Source organism: Anguilla anguilla, chromosome 8, assembly GCF_013347855.1.
Source record: "Anguilla anguilla isolate fAngAng1 chromosome 8, fAngAng1.pri, whole genome shotgun sequence".
NCBI classification, from domain to species: Eukaryota; Metazoa; Chordata; class Actinopteri; order Anguilliformes; family Anguillidae; genus Anguilla; species Anguilla anguilla.
In genome coordinates, this window is record NC_049208.1 from 1,821,369 (window position 1) to 1,845,664 (window position 24,296).

General features: G+C 45.8%; 1 protein-coding gene across 1 annotated transcript in view; it reads right to left on the reverse strand.

The window, feature by feature from the left end:
• Positions 1-1,659: 1,659 nt before the first annotated feature.
• The window catches only part of LOC118233668 (receptor-type tyrosine-protein phosphatase N2-like), a 134,130-nt gene continuing 111,493 nt past the window's right edge, over positions 1,660-24,296 (reverse strand). Inside the window, exons 15-23 of the mRNA XM_035429491.1 lie at positions 23,611-23,758; positions 22,947-23,020; positions 19,633-19,710; positions 14,480-14,599; positions 13,452-13,618; positions 10,843-10,896; positions 9,604-9,668; positions 6,892-6,965; positions 1,660-4,330 (exon numbers count right to left, since the gene is read on the reverse strand). Of these exons, the coding sequence (XP_035285382.1) occupies positions 4,259-4,330; positions 6,892-6,965; positions 9,604-9,668; positions 10,843-10,896; positions 13,452-13,618; positions 14,480-14,599; positions 19,633-19,710; positions 22,947-23,020; positions 23,611-23,758 (852 nt within the window). The 3' untranslated portion in view covers positions 1,660-4,258. The remainder of the gene's footprint in view (positions 4,331-6,891; positions 6,966-9,603; positions 9,669-10,842; positions 10,897-13,451; positions 13,619-14,479; positions 14,600-19,632; positions 19,711-22,946; positions 23,021-23,610; positions 23,759-24,296) is intronic.

The following is a 24,296-nucleotide window of genomic DNA, read 5'->3' on the forward strand; positions in this document are numbered from 1 at the left end:
TTGGATCTCCATTTATGCAGAAAATGTACGTTTACTGCACAAGGGTTCCCAGACCAGCAGGTTTACTTCCAGGGGATAAATGGGCAGGACTGCGGTCCCCAGACATTAAGAGTGAGTGAGCAGATCAGTTATTCTCAAACTTTCATTAACACCAGTCGCACCCTTCACCTGTCTTTCCCGGAAGATCAGACTCTCTCTCCTCTCCCTCCATTCCCAGGGAACGCCCATGTCTCGTCTTCATCCCCCTTAGAAGCAGCAACCTGACCCTGAGAAAAGGGCACGGAAATGAGTCTCCTGTTTTCACACATTCTCCTCTCCTCCCCCCCCCGCCCACCCCCAAGCTGACCCAGGATCAGTTTAACATGGTGGCCTCATCAGAACAGGTGACTCTCTCAGAGGTGCTGGGCATATTGTAGCGCACCTGGACCAAAACACTTCAGTTTTTTTTTTTTTTTTTACTTGCCAATTAATAAATGTACTTTGTTCAGCACAGAAGCCTTGCCTTGGTACTTGTTAAATCACTCACTAGGACCCCACAGCAAAGAGCAAAATCATTTGCCATTTTGATAGCGCGCCCAGGCAGAGCATAGCACTCCTAGTGGCATACAGTGATATACAGAACAGTAACTCTTGTTCTTCGTGATATACAGTAGTACTGTACATCTTGTTCTAAGTGATATACAGTACTGTAACTTTTCCTGACTGATACACAGTACTGTAAATCTTCCTCAGTGATATGCAGTACTGTAAATCATCCTTAGAGATAAACAGTACTGTAACTCCTCCTGACTGATAAGCAGTACTGTAACTCTTCCTTAGTGATGTACAGTACTGTAACTCTTCCTTAGTGATGTATAGTACTGTAACTCTTCCTTAGTAATGTACAGTACTGTAATTATTTCCTAGTGATATAAAACACCCTCTTCCTAAGTGTTGGAGTGGAAACTCACCTGATCAAACAGAGCAATGTCGATCTCCAAACAGGGCCCTGTTTCATGAAGCAGGATTACAAGTTAGCTGGTTAACTGAACCGAGTAAAACCCAGAACAGCTTTTTACTTCAGCCCATGACCCAGGTAAAAGTGCTGAGAGAGATTTAACCCACACAGTACATAAAACCTTTGGACTATCTAAGTTCAGTCAGAGACAGTCTTACTGTATTGATTTATTTATGGCCTCCACATAATGTAGCGAAATGAGCATTATGTAAATAATATGACTGGTTTATAGCAAACACACTTAACAGCAGATTCATTTAACTGGTTGAAAGCGGCATATTTGTGTGTGTATGTGTGTGAGTGTGTGCATGTGTGAACTTGTAATACTATATTTGTGGAAACCAAATGTCCTCACAAGGATAGAAAGGTGAGGAAAATGTATCTATGTGGGGAACTTTTGCTGGTCCACACAAGGTCAAGAGTCTGTTTTAGGGTTAGGACTTAGGGTTAGAATTAACAAAGGTTAAGGTTAGGGTTAAGGTTAGGCATGTAGTGGTTGGGGTTAACGTCAGGGTTAGGGTTAGAGGTTACGGAATGAATGTAGTCAATGGGAAGTCCTCATAAGGATAGCAGTATGGGACTGTGTGTGTGTGTGTGTGTGTGTGTGTGTGTGTGTGTGTGTGTGTGTGTGATAAAAAAGGCAACAAGACATTGTTGCAGTATTCACAATACTCCACAGACAATAGGACTTTATTCACATGTATCTTTTTTTTTTTTTACAGAAATAGAGCAAAATATTTTCTGTTACTTTAGATATTATATACAAATAACTCATAACACGAACAAAGAGGGCATGAGATGCCATGGTCAAAAAAAAAAAAGAAAAAAAACAAAATAAAGACAGTTTGGTGTGGTTGAAGTGTCACAAAAATTATGCTGCTAGAATATACTGTAATGTCCTAAACAGTGTTACCTTCAGACCACAGATAAAGAGGGTTACACATCACAATATATATATATTACCACTTTAAGCAATGAATGTCCAGTCAGTTGTCACAAAAAAACTAAAAAATAAAGATAAAAAAAAAAACATCTTCAAATAATGTCAATGGCATCCTTGGTCTGCAGTGTAGTAACATGCAGTGAGCTCTATATATTTGTCTACATATATGTCTCTATATATGTCTATATATTTACGTTGTGGCATAAAATTGTATTCATTTCAGTATTAGAATATTCTTTAAATAATCACTTATGATGTTTATGACAGGCTGTCGATGCAGGGTTTTTTTTTTTGTAAACACCCAGACAGAGAACTATTTCCGGAGGACGGAAGTGCTAACCGAGTCGGGCTTTGATGTGACACACACTTGGTTCTGTCATTTGCATGTCAAAAGACGGATAAGCTCCAGCGCCTTGGCACGGCCCGGGAATTCTCTGGATGCCATCACAGGAGCGCCTGGACGTTATTTTGCACTTCAAAACAGGTCCGTTTAATAAAATACCACAGCGTGTGAGAAATAAAGGAAAAACAAGCCTGAATGCGTCTGAGGAAGTCTTCGCACTTCAGTCTGCGGTGTCGACATTTCGCTCCTTTCTCGTGACCAGAACTCGGGTCCCAACAGGAGCTGGTTCGGTGTGCTCGTTTTAAATTCCTGCTTGGACACTTGGACCGTTACATAGATCAAAACCTACCTGCACACAGACATTCTATATCCACGCTTTACACAGAGAGCCCACAAGGCACTATAAATTACAAAAAATTACAAATTGAATTTGAATCAAACCATAGTATAATTTTGTTGCTTTCCAGTATGATTAAACTCTACAGTTTACAATAAATTACACAAACATATTTGGTGTACGGTAATGCAGAAGTAACTAGGCCTACTGCACATCGATAACTTTAATGGCTAACTACTACTCGCCATTAAGATTTCATACTTTTAAGAAAAACGCCATCAGTCTCCAACTTCAGTGGAGGTCAGTGTGATGCCATCAGAAATAATTGCATGTGCAGGAAATAAGAAAATTTTGCCTCGTTTTACTAGTGTTTCATTTTATTTTTTTGTAACCTTCAAAATGACCTATTTTCTTTCCCCTGCGCCACAGCGAGGCTTCGACGCGTAATCAGGTTACGCAAACCTCCCGGTGACAACGCCGAAGGATCGTTTCCATGGAAACGCAAACTCCCCGCAGCCCCTGCCCGCCGATGATATTTTCTGGCTGATATCAAAGCCGGCTAAGAGAGGAAGATGAAGACGAAGGCTCGACAGGGACACACCGTAGGCCGAGGGGGCTCTGAGGAGGCGTGACCTACATGGTCTCAAAAAATAAAATAAATAAAAAAGTACAGAGAGTGCAGGCGGTGGTTTAATGTTCGCAGAAGTGCCGAGCCCAAAGCGTGGTTCTGATCTGCCAGTCAGTCACGGCTCTGTTCACACACACACATTTATTCTTCTTCGTCTTTTTTTTTTTTTCCCAGTCGCTCTGGATAAGAGCTTCTGCCAAACGCCAGCAATGTACTCTTGTTTTGTTTTGCGAACGTCCATCTCTCTACGCGGACCTTTCTTGAGTATTTGGGTAATTTTTTTTATTACACCGATGTAAATATGAATATTTTGACAGGGTCAACCAGTTAAAATAATGAGTTGTCAAACCATCAGAAGATATGCATATTGCTTAAGTATTCATTATTACTGAGATTTATCCATACATTATTGGATTCAAACAAGTGCAGAAATTACACAATATTCATATCACGTTAAACCCCCAAAGTACCGTCCACATAAAACACAGATATTTTCAACACTGTCATGATACAGTTCCACCCAACTTTCCATGAATGTAACAGCCAATATTTATGAGGCATAAATTCACAACAAGTACAGCAAAGAAGGCCATGGCATTTGAAAAACAAAAGCAAAACTTAAAACATTTTTTTTTCAAGTAAGTGGAACTTTCCTGAATCTAAGAAGGGTCTCAACATGATAGTACACTGACACACCCCCCATCCAAAAAACAAAACAAAATAAAACCAAATAAAACAAAAAAATGACAGACATACACATAAAAAAACATGGAGGCTGTACACATTTCATTGCATCCCCTTTAGACGAACACAGATTACTGTAATGCGAGTATTTTTGAAGTGTTTGTTGTTCACACTGCAGAGGTGTTCAGAGTGGAAAATAAGGGGGCGCAGGGGGTGGAACTCAGGGTGACGTTTGGGGAGGACAGGGGGGGTTTACCATTGTAACGGATGGGGGCGAAGGTGAGAGGGGCGAGGGGGCGGGGGGGGGGGTCTCTGGGGAGAGCGGCTCATTGGGGAAGGGCCTTGAGAATGGCATTCACCTCCTCTGCCACAGCTGTCAGTGCAAACTCAAACTGCTCCTGCAGGGAGAGAGGGAGGGGGAGAGAGAGAGAGAGAGAGAGAAGGAGAAAGGGGGAGAAGGAGGGAGAAAAAGAGAGAGCAAGGGGGTAGGACAGATGAGAGAGGGAGAGGGACAGAGAGAGTTGGGGCCAGAGAGAGAGGGAGAGAGGGGGAAGGGAGAAGAGGGAGGGAGAGAGCAAGAGAGACTGTCAGTGTCACATGAACTTTTTGAAAAAGCATTAACTTACAAGCTACTTCTATGATTGACAGCACCATATAATTTCACCACTGTAACAACGACCAATTCCAAATGCAGTGACATTTCAGGAAAAAAAAAGGAACAGCTGATCCTATAATCAACCTGCCACACAGCACTCATGGCAAAAATACACACATGTAATCATCAGCTCACAATCACACCTGTTTCAGAGCAGCTACCTGCCTCCGCTGCTACGTGATGTAAAATCCTCTGCATCATTTAAACGATTCTACACGCCTACCACTAGGAGGAGTTAAATGATCGTGTTCGATTTGTGCCCTGAAATATTCAAGAAAAATATTCTGTGCAGGGCAACGGGACATAATGAGAAACCCTTTGTCAAATGAGCATCAGCATCAGAGTTTCAATAAAACCTTCAAATCACAGGGTTTTCCAACCCTGGTCCTAGAGAGCAGCAGGGTCTGCTGGTTTTTTCCTTTTCCTTTTGAAAATGAAAGTAAACAATTCAGACCCCAGGAACTAGGTGAGTTTGTGTATCAGCACTTGCTCTAAATGATCACAAAAAAAAAAAAACTAAAACTAAAACCAGCTCCAGGACCAGGGCTGGGGACCCCAGCAGACCCTGCGGCTCTCCAGGACCAGGGCTGGGGACCCCAGCAGACCCTGCGGCTCTCCAGGACCAGGGCAGGGGACCCCAGCAGACCCTGCGGCTCTCCAGGACCAGGGAAGCAGACCCCTGATCCATACACTACACCTGATCTGGCTCCTGCCAGTTTGTCTACATTCACCAGCGTACAGAAGTACACGGTCCTCTGGGAGAACCAGTCTCCTGTTACTTTAGAGGGGTTTTTCTGTAAGAGCCCACTACATGATATGTAATTAGAGCTGACTGACACCTGGCCTGGCCCTTCTGACCCGCGTTAGTGGCAGTCTGCCACGCTTCAGTCTGACCGGCAGTGTAGTATGGCGGTTGGGGGGGGGTGGACTCGCAGGTCAGAGGTTGCAGGTTTGATTCCCAGGTGAGGCTCTGTCACAACCTCGAGCCACGAAACCAGAATTACTGCAGAAAAACCTCCTGCTGTATAAATGGATTACATGGTTTTTTTTTTTTTAAACTAAACAAAGTAAAGGTCCCTCTGGATACGCTGGTCTGCTAAATGCCTGAAATGTAAGATCTCCCTCTGCGTTTGAAGGATTCGCTGCGACTGAGGCAGCTTGTGTGCCAGGTTTCATTCACTCTCCTCGGTGGGGGGGGGGGGGGGGGTGCTATCCTTGTAGCTGCAAGATCTGAGGACACGCCCCCCCCGAACCCCCAAAACCCAACCAGGCAGACAGTGCCCCATCCCCCGCCCCCGCCCCCACTTTGACTCACAATCAAAAATGTGAAATTTACAACACGTCAGGATAAACTTTCAGCCAAACCTAAAAAACAGAGTAAAAGGAAACTATGATGAGGCAGACAAAAGGAGGTTGCAGAGAAAGGGAAGATCGAGTAGTTTGAGAGAAGAGAAAGAGGCAGTAGGATTCTCTCTTCTTCCGTCACACAGAGCAGAATCACAGAGCACAGCAAGGCATAATCACACAAAGCAGACTCTATCTAAGTGCTTTAATTTAATAGCCCTTCATAATTAAAGTCTCGTCCTTGTGCAGAGGAGCAGGAGACGCTAGGAATGCAGTCTATGTGAAGTTTCCCAGCCAGCCTTGCTGCCTACCTGTGAGGTTGATTTTAATTTACATTTTCCACAGTGCTAGAAAGTGCCTCCCAAATATCAGAGATAAGCAGGTAGGCAAGGTGGACCTGAATACCTGCTTATGAATCTGGGTCTGAACAGGGCCCATGGAACACACTCCCATAGTACACACAGGGAGGGTGCACCTGTGGTGCCACCGTTACTGCTCTGTTCTGTTGCCATGGGGAATTTCACTGTTTATGATTGGCCGGGCTGGGCTGTGCTGACTTGGGTTAGGGCGCAATTACTCCAGTGTGAAATGTTTTCCTTCATAAACCCCACCCCCAGAGGAAAAAAAGAATAAAAAACACAGAAAAACTAAATAAATAAATAAAATCACAAAACAGAAACTCATCTAAAAAAATATCAGAAAAACAGTAAAATCCAGACACCACAACCCTGCAGGACTGCAATTTAAAATCCCTGGTGTGAACTCATGAATGTGTGATTGGAACGTTCTTAACTGAACATTCTAATGAAGATGATGTCACAATCACTGCTGGTAAGTGAAAGCAGTGGGGTTCTAGAACACCCCATTACCCTTTGAACCTACTCTTCAAAGTGTTTAACAGAAGGAGACCCCCCCCCCCACACACACCCCCCCTCAGAAGAATCATTCAGGCTCCAGTACCTTGGTCTGCACCATGCCAGGTCGCTGGTCCCTCAGGTGCTCCAGCGTAGCTGCGATATCAATCTCTTTAGCACCTGCAATGGACGGGAAAACAGAACCAGCTCAGAACAACACAGATCATCCTAACAGACATCAGTCAATCCTCCTGCTCGAACTGCCCCTGAGAATAAGGGCGGGGGGGGGGGGGGGGGGGGCATGGCGGGGCTTATCTGCAAAAATGGAAATGTGACTTCACGCTTGTCAGTTGGGGAATTTTGAAGCAAGGAAAATGAAGACAATATGGGGAACGCTGAGAGAGAAGGAGCTTCAGCAAAGAAAAAAATAAAAATAAAAATAAAAAGAAATAGGAAATGGTCACAAAAAAACATTTATAATGGATCACGGCTTCACTTTAGCTGGGATCCTGGAGGGCTGCAGTGTCCACAGGTTTTCAGTCTCAATGTTTAACTCAATGATTGGCTGAAGGATTCCTGGCACCTGTTTTCCAAAGTCTAAACTGGCTGCTGACTGAAAGGATACCACGAAAACCAGCAGACACTGTGGCCCTCCAGGACTGGAGTTAAACCTGCAGACACAGTGCCCCCTCCAGGACTGGAGTCAAACCTGCACACACAGCGCCCCCTCCAGGACTGGGGTTAAACCTGCAGACACTGTGGCCCTCCAGGACTGGAGTTAAACCTGCAGGCACTGCAGCCCTCCAGGACTGGGGTTAAACCTGCAGACACAGCGCCCCCTCCAGGACTGGAGCTAAACCCACCGACACTGCAGCCCTCTGGGATTTGGAGTTCCAAATCCCCACTTCGGCGCGGAGGTGGGTGGGGCTTAAGGCCTGTCAGACTGGGACAGGGCTGGACAGAAGAGCCCAGCTGGGCCGCCGTGCTCCGGCCAGCAGGCCCGGTTGGCCCGGCTCCAAGGCCCGGCGTGTTTTGGCAGAGGCCCACAAAGAGCCCGTTTACCAGCTAACCGCTAACCGCGCCAAACCCAGACTGTCAGAGCTAACCTGCCCCCCCCCCCCGGGCTCGGAATGCTCGCGGCCAAACCGCACAAACGGAAAGCTCGGTTCCTGAAAGGGTCAGTAAATCGGACCGCCTCTCCTTCCCCATTCAGCCCAGTTATTTTCCCCTTTTTCTTTACCATCGATAACTCCATTCTGGTGAAAATAATAAACGTTTTATTCGTACGCTCTCAATCCTCACAGCTCTTTCACACTTGATTTATGTTTCAAACAATAATTCATTATTGTTTCAACGCGTTTATTCAAGTCAGTTCTCAGTGTGGAGAAGTTAATTACAAAGTTGGATCAACAGCAGAGAGTAGATCTGACGTTCGGTGATGAATTCTCGCAGTCCACTTCAGGCCTTTCTCCTGATTAAAGTTATTTTCACCCGAATCTGCTAAAAAACGAACCCCTGTCTGCTTTTGAAACCCCGCCCTCTTCCAGTTTACTGATTGGCTAACGAAAATTCCATTTTCTCGGGAAAGGCGGGAGGTCCCCACACACATGACAGGGCTCAGTCCAAAAAGAGCTCTAACACACACACACACATGCAAACACACACATAGAGACACACACACACATGCACAAATGTACACACACATACATACACATTACACACGCACACAAACGCACACACACACACACACACACACACACACATACACACACTTTGAGAGTTAAGATTCTCAAGTTCTTTTTCTGTTTGGAAGGAACTATAGGAAAAAAGAAGAGGAAAAAAAGACCAAAAAAAACGAGTCTTTGTGATGGAGGAAAAAAAATGGCATTCTTTCTTGGGGCACTTTACAATTCATGGAGGGGAGAAAAGAGAAGGAGTGAGTTTGTGTCCGGGGCCCTGCATGGGGAGTGAGAGAGAGAGAGAGAGGACAGAAAGAGAGAGAGAGAGGGAGGAGAGAAAGAGAGAGAGAGGGAGAGTGAGAGAGAGAAAGAGAAAGAGAGAGAAGGCGTGAGAGAGAGAGAGGCCGAGAGAGAGAGAGCGAGAGCGAGAGAGGGAGAGGGAGAGTGTGAGAGAGAGAGGGAGGAGAGAAAGAGGGAGAGAGAGAGAGAGAGAGGGAGAGAGAGAGAGAGAGAGGGAGAGTGAGAGAGAGAGAGAGAGAGAGAGAAGGCGTGAGAGAGAGAGAGGCCGAGAGAGCGAGAGCGAGAGAGGGAGAGTGTGAGAGAGAGAGGGAGGAGAGAAAGAGGGAGAGAGAGAGAGAGAGAGGGAGGAGAGAAAGGGAGAGAGAGAGACCTTTGATCATGCGTGTGAACACCGCGTCCCCAACCTGCGCCCCACCTCCCCCCTTTCCCAGAGGGGACAAAGAGAGCCTGGGGCAGGATGAGCCCGGACGGGACAGGCCCCGGATCTTCCCTGTGGGGGCCACCTCTGAGCCTGACAGCCTGGGACACACACACACACACACACACACACACACATGTGCGTGCATGTGCGTGTGTGCATGTGGGCATTTGTGCGTGTGTGTGTGTGACTCTAATATTCACAGCCCTCTAATAATGGAGGCCACCAGCAGAAAATGAAGGCTTCAGTGTTACCATGGTAACATCTCCAGACAAGGAGACGGGGAGCGAGACAGAGAGAGAGAGAGAGAGAGAGAGAAAAAGAGAGGGGGAGAGAGGGAGACAGAGAGAGAGACGGGAGAGAGAGAGAGAGGGAGACAGAGAGAGAGACACAGAGAGAGAGAGAGACACGTGACCGTCACCTTTAGCCATCTTGTTGAGGACCATGTCGATCAGAATGTATGTTCCACTTCTCCCAGCCCCATCACTATCCAGGAGACAGACAGAGAGCTGCTAATTAGCGTCACTACAAAAACAATTATTTAATTAACCTTTTCATCTTTAATGAAAACAAATAGCTTATTACAATCTGAGCATTGGTCTTCATGTTTGGGTGCTATCCAGATCTCTGCTCTTTGCTTGATCTCAGGAGATTTTTAGATTTAATTGAATTTGTTCAGCCATTTATGAATAGCCACAAGCACCAGAAATAATACTTCATCTTATTTTGTTTATTACAAAAAGAAAAACACAAAACATAATATAACAGCATTTCTCTGCATAGCTTTTAGGGGTTTGAGAAAGCAGTGGAATATTTATGGATTCAGAAAACATCATTATTCTCTAGCGAGGAAGCGCTTTAATTGGGACTTCTGCACCTGCAGAACACTAGCTGTGCAAAACAAACAGAACTACAGTAAATAGAAATAACTTTTCCTCATTATAACACATTAAGGTTGCTGTACCACTAAAATGCAGAGAAAAGCATTTAGAGAAAGGAGCTCCACACAGATATTTGCCAAGAGAAATATGGTTGTGAACCTTTCAATACTTCCACAAAAACATTTCATAGTTCACTGAAAATGAGAACAACCTATTTACCAAAAACTATGCAGTGTATTTAAGCTAAATAATTTAGAATCCTCCTTGCCATTATGGTTTTGAAATTCACTGGGCATGTATTGCAGCTTTCGACAAATCAAGAGACAAACACTCCCATACAAATAGCATGGTTAAGATACCTTTTTTCTGGGTAATAACAGAGACTTTGGACACACAAAACAGGCTGCATATTTACAAATACATGAATAATTATCCATGCAGTATTATGAGAATTTCATTATGAGCAAGCAGTTTGAAATTAAACTGAATAATTTCATTCTGAGGAACATGTCTACTGATACTTCCCAGCAGTGAATGATGATTGGACAGGAACATACCTGCAGTGAATGATGATTGGACAGGTACATGTCTGCTGATACTTACCTGTCAGTGAAAGATGACTGGACCGGAACATGTCTGCTGATACTTACCTGCAGTGACCAATGATTGGACAGGAGCATTCACTGATACTTACCTGCAGTGAACAACGATTGGACAGAAACATGTCTGCTGATACCTGCAGTGAATGATGATTGGACAGGAACTTTGCTGATACTTGCCTGCAGTGAACGATGATTGGACAGGACCGCCCCCTGTAGCACTTGTTAACTTTCCTGCAACAACACAGAGGAACAATAAATCATCATAAGAATTCTGCCTCACAAACATGGAAATTAAATTTTAATATTAAAATGAATGTGCTCAACTAGTGTCACTATCATGAGCTGTTCTCATGTCTTTCCCTTAAACAGAATTGCGTATTTTCACACACAGTAACCCTGGTGCTATGGACAGACGCCTACGATACACACGGACAGCTTACGGACAGTCACGCATTTATGAATCACACGCTTTTTATTAATTAGAGGTCTCTGAGCTTAAACGGAACATTTACCAAACTGACCAAACATGATTCTTAGCTCCCTTACGAGTCAGGCTGACTGATTTCAATTATAACACAAACAAACGCAGGCTAAATTCAGACTAAGGGGATTCAGCTAGGGGATGATTTCTTATATCTATGCAATGAATGTTGGGTGGATTAAATGCGCTCAGTTACTAGAGGACACAGCAGTGCACAGTCTTACTCCATCAGATCTACGCTTCCAGGTTTAAATGGCTGGTGGAGGGACCCTGAATTACACTGAAACTACACCACTGCCCTTTCTGGGAGAATTAGGCAATTCCCCACGTTCCCCACAGAGACATACAAATAAACATATTTAACATGTCTGTGCTAAAACATGAAAGAGTGGAACAGGGTACATAAACATACTGAGTACAAGATGGGGAAATTACCAATTTAAAAACACCTCTTCTGTGAAACACTTTGGGCTACAAATATTTTCTAAGAAAGGTGTGATATAATAAAGTTTATTATTATCATTAATCCAAAGACATGTAGCCCGGGGACTACTGCAGATGAGAATTAGCCTCCCTGGATAACTCGGGCACAGTTACAGAAACGTTATTAATGTGCATCGTCCCTGTCAAGTAAACTGACAAATAAAGTGATTCATTAAAAACACGGAGGGGGAAAATACCATGGGGATTAAAAACCATCAATCAAACGGGGGGGGGGGGGGGGTATTACAAAAGAATTTAAAAATCAGACATTTATTTCACTGGACAAAGGAAAAGTGAGCGCCACCCACCCCATCCCACATGCAGATCGACAGCAAGCAAAGGTCAAAGGTCAAAGGTGAGAGAGGCGGTTAGAGGCTTTGGAAAGGGAAAATTTCCCAGAAGCCCCTGCAGCAGAGTCACAGTTTCCAATGATCACTTTTGTGACTATGCAACTGGGATCATATTACTAGCTGCAACATCACAAAAATGACACTGGCAACTGCTAAATTAGCTGGCAACACATCATAAAAAAAAGTCTGCTCAGTCCGGTGTGAGTCGTGTTAGTGCGCAAAAGGACGCAAAAAAAAGAAGAAAAAAAGACACTGGCGATCACAGATTAAACCGGCAGACACATAACGAGTACGTTCAGTCTCGTGGGCGTCCGGTTAGCGAGGAGAGTAAGTGCAGAGTTGCGTGAGCACGTTCAGTCCGCGCTGAGCGGCGCTAGCACAAAGACGCTAAAATGACGCCCGCAGCCGCTAATTAGCCGGCTAATCGTCACGACGAGTACAGAGCTCACTCTGCTCTGAGCGGCGCTAGCACAGGAGACGCAGGACGCCGCTTGGAAGCTGCTAATTAGCCGCTGGAAGATCGTAATAAGAACGCTTATTCGGGTGCGAGTTCTGAGCGTTAGTGCTGAGGTACAGAGAGAGAGAGAGATCAGGGCATCTCGGTTTAAAACAGCTTTCTGACGGCTGTGCATTTCCAAATCGCAAATCGAGCCTGTGTGCTGTAGGCGACGGTTCAAAGCCAGACCAGCATTATTCTCACCTCTGTTATGAGCGGATATTACCTCACGAAGCCGAAGAGGAAAAGAGGAAGAGCCCCGTAGCAAAGCACACTCACACACTCACACACACACACACACACACACACACACACACACACACACAGCCCGCTGCGACACGAGTCTCGTTAGCACGGAGAAGTGCGGAGAGAAATTAGCATGTAGCTCGCAGTTCTTTTTAGCTTCCGTATAACACCTGATTATTTTCAATCCTAGTGTGTGTGTGTGGTGTGTGTGTGTGCGCGCGCGTCTGTTTTTGACTGATAAATCCTATTCAGCGGTGCGTTTCAAAAGGCCTAAATACCTTCAGCAGGAGAGGGTATTCGAGCGCCCCTTCACTTTTATAATTCTGAATATTCTAGAAATTTCCAAAATCATCTACTGTTCCCCCCCCCCCCCAGACCAGTTCCCCCACGAGCGTCCCCCAGGCAGACAATCACTTTCCGCTTCATTTCATAATCGGGCGTTCGGTTTGCTGTGTGTCCCATAACTTTAGACAGTGACTCGCTTTGAGTGACAGGAAAGCAAGATGGCCAGCGAACAGAATAACTACAGTATTAGAACAACGGCACACGCTTGAGTGAAGGAGAGGAACAGGGAGGAAGGAAAGAAAGGAGGAATAAAGAACAGCACAAAGGATTTGATTTAAGTCCACACTGAGCACACCCCCCCCCCCCTCGACCCCCCCCCCCCCCCCCCCGTGACGGAGCCGGTCCCAAACGGACGCAGCAGCGGGCCGCGGCGCCCGTGCGCTACCTGCGGAAGTCCAGCAGGGTGCGGCTGGACTCCGGAACGTTCTGGTTGAGCCAGGTGAGGAAGTGGAACTGCGTGACGGTGCGCGTCTCGTTGGTCTGCATGTTCTTCAGGTAGAAGCTGCGCACCAGGAAGTCCTCGCACCAGATGTGCTCCGACACCAGGTTCACCTGCACCGGGGAGAGAGGGCGGGGTCACCACGTGTCACCTGAGCACCTGCGTCTCTTATCACATGACCCCCAGCAGAGCGGGAGCGTCAGGCTCTCTGGCAACACAACTGACGCCTGCCGTTGGCCAGATTAACGCTCCAGGTCTATTCCACTGTACTCAGCCGGAGTTCAAACCTCAGCTTTAAACCTGAACTGCGTTACTGCTAATCCTCATTCCACAGATCCGGATAGCCGTTCCAGGTGTGATGCAGTTCTGTGGACTAGGGGTTTAAATTGGCGCATAAGTGCACAGCACTTGGCCCTTCTATTATATGACAGGTTAAAGTTCACTTACTAACCAATCTGTAAAAAAAAATGCCTATAATGACTATTCAATGTTAACATTCTACAAAAACAAATGACACAAACTTTCTTCCCTAAACCCATGCAAAACCACAACAGCCTTTGCTGGTCAATCATTAGTAAAATGGATTGAAATCTGCAGCGTTTTTGCAGTTTCCTTTCATCAGAAGTCAGCGAAGCCTCAAAATAAGGCTTGTTCAACACATTACCCAAGCATCTTAAATTTTTATTTCTCAGTGAAATTTTATTTCTCAGGCAAACTAAAATAGATATAGTGTCTAGGCATTCAGGTGAAAACCCGGCCACATTTGGTTGAAAAGTGAAAGTCTTCTAGCCAACTAGGACGTAGCCAGGCTATATCTGGGCAAAATCGGAGCTGTATCCGGGATAACCTATTCTGCTTATGTTAAAACATCTCTCAGCCTAGATTTCCACCCCTCTAGACACCCAGAGTCCAGGTTATGCTCGCAGGGTTATTTCTCCTCTCCAGTACACTGGCCTTGAGCGGTCGCCTCGTACCTCGTAGATGTGGTAGAGGTTGGAGCCTTCGTCCGGCCAGTAGTGGTAGCTCTGCTTCACCGCGTTCTCCGTGAGCGGCGTTAGCATCACGATGACGACGCAGCCGTTCTCCCACACCATCTGCAGGGGGGGGGAAGGGGGGGGGGAAGAGCGGGGTCAGGGAGGCAGGGGACCAGGGATTAAAACTTCCAGAAGGGTCCGGTACCCCAGGGGTCAGTGTGAGGACTCATCCCTTTTTAGGGATTTCATGCTTTCAACTCTAAAACTCTTAATTATTTTATCAGCCCATTTGTGCATTCTCATTCCTTATGACCAATCTACAACACTGGCTATATTGTAATGAAGTAGTAATGAAAAACCCATTCGCTAGCTCATATAAACACCCTCCTTTTAGCCAGAAAAACAGTTAGCGAGGGGGGGGGGGGGGGGTTTGTCAGAGGGTAAGCAGCAGTGGTGTGAAGTGGTGAGCCGTGGTATTCACCCGGTACGGCCCACACCTGACCAGGTGACTACACCACGCCAGGTTTGTTAAATAGCTCCATCAAGCCCTTTCTCCCCTCTTCCATAGAGATCTGAGTCTCAGGCTGTTTTGGGTTTTTTCTCTGATGTTTGTGCAGGTGCTCCTGAATTCAGCGCAGGTGCGGCACCCTCTGCTATTAATACCTGGGGAAACCCTGCTTCCCGCTTCTAGAGATCATCTGCCAAAAACAGAAGACGCTCCATTTGGTTAAAGCGGGGTGCGGTGCGGTTTTTTGTTTTTGTTTTTGCAAACAGGGTTCCCTGCTGAGGAGCAGGAGAGCCAGGAACGTTCCGAAAATTCTGCATTAGCAGAGCGCCATGGGAGGGAGTGTCTGGCAGCCAGAGAGTGTTTCCTTCACACCAGAGAAACCTGGCGACCAGGTACCGCCACTTCGAGAGGAATCTGGCAACCAGGTACAGCCATGTTGAGAGGAATCTGGAAACCAGGTACAGCCATGTTGAGAGGAATCTGGCAACCAGGTACAGCCATGTTGAGAGGAATCTGGCAACCAGGTACAACCATGTTGAGAGGAATCTGGCAACCAGGTACAGCCATGTTGAGAGGAATCTGGCAACCAGGTACAGCCAGAGGTTTTCCTCCACACGAGAGGAACCTGGTGACCAGGTAGAGCCACTTTGAGTGGATTCTGTCTACCAGGCAGAGGCACTTTGAGAGGATTCTGTCTACCACGTAGTGCCACTTCGAGAGGAATCTGGTAACCAGGTACAGCCATAGGTTCTCTCAAAGGTACAGCCAGAGGTTTTCCTCCACACGAGAGGAACCTGGTGACCAGGTAGAGCCACTTTGAGTGGATTCTGTCTACCAGGCAGAGGCTCATTGAGAGGATTCTGTCTACCAGGCAGAGGCACTTTGAGAGGATTCTGTCTACCAGGCAGAGGCACTTTGAGAGGATTCTGTCCACCAGGCAGAGGCCTTCGAGAAGAACCTGGTAACCAGGTAGACCTACCTCCCTTCAAAACCTCATCACCTCTCTGCAGAACACTCTGTAGCTATGGCATTTTTCATCCAGAACCTGGCCAAGCATGCACCAGAGGAAGACTGGTCATTCAGTCTTCCTCTGGGCGACATAGCTCCTAGGGGCGACATAGCTCAGGAGGTAAGACCGATTGTCTGGCAGTCGGAGGGTTGCCGGTTCAAACCCCGCGCTGGGCGTGTCGAAGTGTCCTTGAGCAAGACACCTAACACCTAACTGCTCTGGCGAATGAGAGGCATCAATTGTAAAGCGCTTTGGATAAAAGCGCTATATAAATTCAGTCCATTTACCATTCAGGCAAGCACGAGGTACTGTTCTGAAGCACGTTAGATTTTCAGCATATGAGATAAAGAAAATGACACGTTAAAACATTCATTTTTAACAATTTTTAAAAAAGGATGTTTTCTTTCCCCTCTAAGAAGAATATTTGAATTTCAGATCTCACCCTGACAGCCCTGGAATACGGAAGCTTACGAAATGAAGCCAGAATAATTGGTTGGAACAAAAAATGAGCAGAAAAACCGGCCGTCCAGGAAGAGAGCCGTGCACCACGGGGTTAAACGCCTGTTCCCACAGCGCTCGTTTGTCTGATTCCTGGAGGAGCCTTAAATATTAATAAGGCATGTTATTGTTAATGTTATTCAGTTCCAGTGCTCTAGTTTAAAAAAAGAAAAATAAATCTGAAATCCTTTCAATCAGCAGTGAGGCCTTGGAAACGATCAATGACTTGACAGTTAAGTGTAGAACCCAGCAGATACCGAGGCCCTTCTGGACATCTCCGATTTCCACTACGACCACAATCGAGTGAAATCATCTGCACCATGATGCTGGGCGTCAAGCAGGACTCGCCTAAATCGTTCTCCGGAGAGGCGAACACTTCCTCCGCTGATTATCTTTCTCCCGTGTAAACTTTACAGCCCTGAAAGTGCTGACGCTGGAGTTGGGTTTCTACCCCTCTGCTCACGGGCGGCATAATTAAACGGTTTAGCTCTGGTCTAGTTTCACGTTCTCCCACCCCGCATTCAAACTGCCACAGAACAGCACGCAGCCAATGCCCTTATTTCTGGCATATGGTCCTCTTCCTTTTGTGCACTTGTATTTTGAGAAAAATTTGCTATTTATTAAAAAAAAAAAAAAATAAAATTCCCTGTTCATATGCACCGCCTGTGAAATAGGTCTGGCTGGGTTGGATTCATTTGATATTATAACAGTTTAATGCGTTTCTGGTGCATCTATGAGCCTGCAGAACCCATTTATGAAAATGAAAATGGATATTACGCGAGCGATAAAAATACAGTGGTGTCGACTATAAACTCATTTTCTTTGATCCAGCCCAGGAGGTCCATCCACGCGGTTGCGAGTGCAGAAGGAATGACTCCATAAAAACCAGGCCAGCTGATTGGACCTGGTGCAGGTCCTCACTGTGAACCTCACAGGAAAAAAAGACAACTGAGCGCTCTTCACTGTACATTCCGGAACATTCTTTCTGTGGAACCTCCATATTTCGTCGGCACAGTCGGCACGAGCTGCGTCTGCTCTCAGTTAACTACGGTCATCTGAAGCCTACATCATCGTTCAGTATTTAAATCCGTCCCCAAGAAGAGGCGGTGAAATAAATCTACGCCACGCAGCCTTCATATTCGGCGATGTTCTCAGGTACTTCATAATCTCTCAGAAAACGGGCTGGATATCGCGCCCGGAACTAAGATGACCTACTTCTGAACAGTGATATGTAAACAGACAGGAAATAATTAGATCAACTGAAATGAAATACCAGACACTGGGATGATTTTAAAGGTTATGTCTCAGCAACGGGAGAGTTCACAAAACCAAAAAAAAGGGTAATGCTACCATGTGCCATCAATGGTTCTGATTGGTTATGACTTGAACAAACCATTGTGTTTTGCCGTGGAGAGTAAAGCCTTCTGATTGGTTCAATCAATCCATCCATTATCAGCTTATCGTGGCTATCACCAGGTTCAGGAAATGTCAGCCTCCCACCATTTGTTTCTTTAGAAGTTAATTTTGGCTCATCAGTGTTGCACATATAATACCAACATTTAGCAGATGTTCTTAACAAGATGACTACACAACTACTACACGTTAACCTTTTTTTCTTTTCTTCATATAGCTGGATATCATATATAGCTGTGCAGAAAGTTGTGTAATTCGCTCTAACTAAGAGCGTCTGCTAAATGCCCGTAGCGTATTGTAATGCCTACCAAACCCACAGGTCCCATTTTAAAAGTTAAACACACAATCTGCTCCGCTCTAAAGAACTAGCCAAAACCAGCGATTTCTTACACCCCCATCCGCAGCACGAACACGCCTTCCTACTCACCATTTAATTAACACCAAAAATCGACTGAGAGAAGTTCAGTCTGCGTGGAATTAAGTCCTTAACTACAAACCGAACTGAAAAAGCCAAGAAAAAACACACAAGAAAAATCTGCCCCCGGGCGCAGAGTACAAGAGACAAAACGAGTTCGCTTATTACATAACTACTCATTTCTGATAAAAAGTGTGTCCCTAAAAATGATCATTTTTTAAGTCTTCAGTTTGCTGCTTGGTCACAACGCAGGTAATGAGTCAATCAGCATTTTGTTCTCCTCTTCCATCCATCCATCCATCCATCCATTCATCCAACATCTATTATTCCGCTTATTTCTGGTCAGGGTCACGGGCGGCACTGGAGCCTATCCCAGAATGCACTGGGGGAGAGGCAGGAATGCACCTTGGACAGGCCGCCAAATCTATCGTAGGTTCTCAACCATTGCTTCACACACACATTTTTGAAGTTTGACTGATTCACAGTACTAGCATGTTTCTGAGGTTGCTGATGCACAACTAAACCATAATATGGTCACACGTGTGACCTCCCAACCTCCCCAAATTCTCCCATGTCACTCCTCTGCTGCGATCACTTCACTGGCTACCGGTCGCTGCCAGGATCCGATTCAAAGCCCTGACCCTTGCCTACACTGCCGCCAACAGGACTGCCGCCAACAGGACAGCCCCCATCTACTTGCAGGACATGACTCAATTCTATGTGCCTGCTCGACCACTCCGCTCTGCGGCAGCAGGGCGTCTTGCAACCCCTCCCACCCGCCCAAAGGGATCACAGAGCTTCTCCACCCTAGCTCCCCAGTGGTGGAACGAACTCCCCGTCCCTCTCCGAACCTCCCCCTCACTATCCATCTTCCGCCGTGGCCTGAAGACTCATCTCTTCAGACTATACCTAGAATAACCACCACCACGCTGTATATATTAAAAAAAAAAAAAAAAAAAAAAAAACCCTTTTCCTATCACTTGTTACATGTTGCCCCTTCCCTGCACTTCTTGGTAAATTGTATTCGTCCTAATACTGTAGCTTATTCTTCTGCCTAGTTTGGCTTTGCAGATGTTAGACCAGGATAGTGTTTTTTGTTCTCGGCTAGAAATAGCTTTACAAAATAAGTAATTGTACCTTACTGAACCCGTGTTCAGCAGTTGTCTACGATCATGAAAATGCACTTTTTGTACGTCGCTTTGGATAAAAGCGTCTGCTAAATGAATGTAATGTAATGTAATGTAATGTGTGTGTGTGTGTGTGTGTGTGTGTGTAAGGTGGGGGGGGGGGGGGGGTGTTGCCATGGTTACCTGCCAGAAGTCAGCGACGGTGGAGGGCAGGGGGCCCTGGGTGGCGATGTAGGCGGGGCTCCGGGGGTCGTGGTCCATCTGGGGGTCACAGAGGAGGAAGAGAGACGGCATAAGTTAGCCAATCACACGAGGCCTGAACGACCACCAGGAGAACATAAAAAAACATAAGCGGCCATTTTGCACTGTTCTGTGGAGCCGCTATGACATCACATCAGGAGGATGAAGGAGACGAGTCTCATCGACACTGTGATCTAAGAGAACCCCTGCATGCCAAAGGCGTTTAAAAAAAAAAAAAAAATCTAATAATTTATACCCGGTAGACTAATCAGTGGCCAGGCTCCAAGCATTAGAGAACTTTACTTGCTTTGATCTCACAAAATTATTTTGTTCGATATCACACATTGTTCGATATTTCCACTCTCCCAAGTCTATTCAGGAGGAGAAAAATAAACTCCTGCATTTAACTGCAACCAAGCGCTAATGACAAAGCGAACGCTGACTGAATCTCGGGCCAATGACTCAAAAGACAGAACTGACACCGTCTACACAACTGAGCAAATGTTTTTTTTTTTTTTTAAGTCTCTCTTCTTATTGGTCCGTAATCACGCGTTTAATTTTCTCCTTTTTCTTGTTCCTCGATGCGAACGCGAGAGTGCCGCCAGCCGTCGCCTACCTGGGGGGAGACGCGCTGAGGTGAGCCCTCTCGCTCAAACCCGCGCGCCCCGCCCGAACGAGCGCGTGAGCGGCAGCCACAGGGCCTTCCGTGTGAACTGTGCGGAATGTGCAATTACAGGCCCGAACAATTGAGCTCAGAGCCATTTATAAGAAAGGCAGATAATTCCAAGGCCCACATTCGCGAAAATTGCCTTTAATAATCTGGCGTTCTTCTGAGAGCTGGAATAGTGGAGTATTTAAATTAGTTCCAGCTCACGCAGAAGATTACACCATTAACTTAAAATATAATGACTGCAATAAGACTTGGACAATATCAAGGAGTTAACATATCAATCAGTGCAAGCGCTGTCTGTAAAACACACACACTGACTGCAATGTCTATAGAATTATCAAATCTCTGTAGTATAGTAATTACTTTACTACTAATAACTTCAGAAAAAACACTTCAAAAATGTAAGGATCACTCAAAAAATTAAAAAGTATATTGCATATATGCAGAAATATATTCTATGGTATTTGAAAAAAAATGAGCAAAACACTGATAAAATTGTATAAATGAAAAAAGGAATGATTTATATATTTTATGTAATTAATTTTATATGCATTAAAACCTATATTGGCTTGCCCCAAAAATTTTTATTCTAAGCCAGTGTTCGAGAACTCCATTGGTTCCAACTACCAGTAGTGATTGTTACATCAGCATTAGAATGTTCAGTTAAGAGCATTCTAATCACATATTTGTGATCTGGCACCTTAAAGAGTTAGCTGAACATTCTAATGCTGATGTAACAATCACTACTGGTAACTAAAAGCAAAGGAGTTGTGCTGAATTAAGAACTATGAAAAAATATTCTGCCCTTCAAAAAACCTGCCCTTCAAAGGGTTAAAATTCGAGGGCAGGGGTGAAAAATGCAGATTCTCAGCACGTCCCACCCCAGCACCCAGCTGGATGCTCGACCACATCAGGAGGCTGGAGCCATACAAAAAAGAGCTGGTCATAACATGTATTACATGAGAAATACATGCATGTACTGATGAAAAAACATACTGTATTTCAGATACATGCACTTGAAACCCAGCTCATCCCATCCATCCTGTGACACCTCAAACCTCTTAAAAAAAACAGCACATTGCTTACTTGTGTGTGTGTGTGCGCTTGTGTGTGTGCGCGTGTGTGCATGTGTGTGTATGTGCGTGTGTGTGTGTGTACGTGTGTGTGCGTGTGCGTGCGCATGTGTGTGTGTGTGTGTGTGTGTGCATGCGAGTTTGTGTGTGGGTGCGTGTGTGTGCGTGTGGAATGTGACAGACATAATTATCGCCGCTGGGCTCCACGCAGCCCGTCTCTGTGTGCTGTAATTACGAGCCTTTCTGCGTGGGGCTCCCACACCGCAGCGCTGTCTCAGTCTGATGCTCCCCAGCACACAGAAAGCACGCCCCAGCCTCTCTGTACTTCCCTTTCTCAGAAAAAAAATAAGCACGTTGTCTACGTCTGCTTCTCTTGGGTCTAATGTACGCGCGCGGTGGATCGAGATCAACTCCAGGTGTGAGCATCACAGAGACTGGCAAAAGCCATGCGCTTGTTATGATGTGAAGGCAATGGCATTGTACACTCTGCAGACGGTGAAGAGGGTTAAACCCAGAGCCACTCACAGGACACAGGGGAACACTAAGCTACTTTTCCATGGCCATGGCGTTCTGAATTACATGGCGGTTTTGGCCTGGCCGGAAAGTAAGTTGGCGCACTTCTTGTGTGTCATTTCCTGTATCTGTGGGCAGAACAGCCAGAAAGCATTGGGGGGGGGGGGGCACTGAGGACCCCCACTTGGGTCCCCCTAATGTTTTGCAAGTTATCAATAAAATGTTATATTTTGTGTGTGTCTATGTATGTGCATGTGAGTGTGTGTCCCTATGGTACCCTGGAGGAGTGGGTCTGGGTGGTGTGTGTGTGTGCATTACATTACAGGCATGCGAGCGTGCGTGTGTGTGTTTATCATGCATGCGTGCATATGTGTGTGTGTGTGTGTTTTTGGTGTTGACCAATCACCTACACAAACAGCCACTGGCAGAGCTACAACAGCAGCCAATCAGAACAGCAGCCCCGCGCTGCTCAAGACCAATCAGAGCCATGTCTCCACAGGCCCTTCGCTTTCTACTGATGAATCGTAAACACACAGCAAACGCCACACAGAGAAAAATAAGGCAGTACACTCCAGCAGGCTTTGATTCCACAGGGGATTTACTGCTGAGCAGGCTCTTTGAAAAACACCCTCGTTGGCTCTGTGAATAATTACTGCCTTGAAACATATTATGAATCTCCTCCTTCACAGAATCATGGCTTTTGGTGAAGTGTGCTCGGCTGTCCCGGCTGATGAATGGCGTATAAATTAACCCAAGGAAAGAGCAGGGGTTTTTTTTTCTCTTCAAAATTCTAAGTCAGTGTTCTGGAACGCCGCTGCATTCAGTTACCAGTGGTGATTGTGACATCATCAGCATTAGAATGTTCAGTTAAGTTAAGCTCTTAACTGAACATTCTAATGCTGATGATGTCACAAATAGCTCTCATCACCTATTTGGTGACATCACACCTCAAAGGGATAAGAGGCAAAAGCAGTTCAGAGCATTGCTATGCAGTTACTCACGATTGGGCTGGCGTTGATGTAATCCGAGTTTCCCTGGTTGTTCTCAGGCTTCAGGGTTATCCTGGAGTGATCATCTGAAGCAGTAATAAAGAGAACAGAACCTATATCAACAACATACATCATCTAACATATTAACACAAAAATACCTCTATATCAACAACATACATTATCTAACATATAAACACACAAAATAGCCCTATCAACACCACACATCATCTACCAGATAAACACACTACATACCCCTATATCAAAATCATAGATTGCACTGTGAGCCTATGTTTTCTCAACATGGACATTTTATGCATCCATATACCACACATTACCACACAGGTGCACTCACACACACACACACACACACACACACACACACTCACTCACTCACTCACTCACTCACTCACTCACTCACTCACTCACTCACTCACTCACTCACTCACTCACTCACTCACTCACTCACTCACTCACTCACTCACACACACACTCCCTCACACTCACACACTCACACACACACTCACTCACACACACACACACACACACTCACACACACACACTCTCTCTCACACACACACACACACTCACACACACACTCACTCACACACACACACACACACACTCACACACACACTCACACTCTCACACACACACACACACACACACACACACTCACAGACGAGCGCGGCGTTGGCGCGGTTCTTCTTGGCGTTGCCGTCGCGCTGGGCGACGGAGCAGGCGTTGGGCTCGGCCTGGTACGCGCACAGCGCCTCCCACTCTTTCTCCAGCCGGTTCTTGTTCTTCAGGTGGTCCTCCATGTACGACTGGAGAATAAAAACACCAACAGAGGCTCCTGAGACTCAGCTGGGGCTCAGCACCGTACGGACAGAGAATACTGGAGCTAGGACTGCATGCTTACACTCTGTTTTACACAACAATCTCAATGGCAAAAGAATGTGTGTGTGTGTGTGTGTGCATATGTGTGTGTGTGTGCGCATAGGTGTGTGTGTGCGTGTGTGTGCATATGTGTGTGTGTGTGGCATAGGTGTGTGAGTGCGTCTCTCTGTGCATGTGCCTGTGTCCATATGTATGCAGGCTACGTGCTACATCACATGAAACTGATGCTGAAACTACTGAAGCCATTATCTGCTTTCTCAGGTACTCCGTTGCAAATGGAATCCCCTTTGTTAAGCCTCTGTGTTGAATTGATACGCAAGGAAAAAACCACGTTTGCGGTGCCCAACCGCACAAGGCTGGCCACAAAAGCTCATTTACAGTATATCAATTAGCTCTGCGCGAAACATAAGCTAATTAGCGATACAGCGGAGCGCAGGCAGTCATATTTGGGGCCATTACATGGGA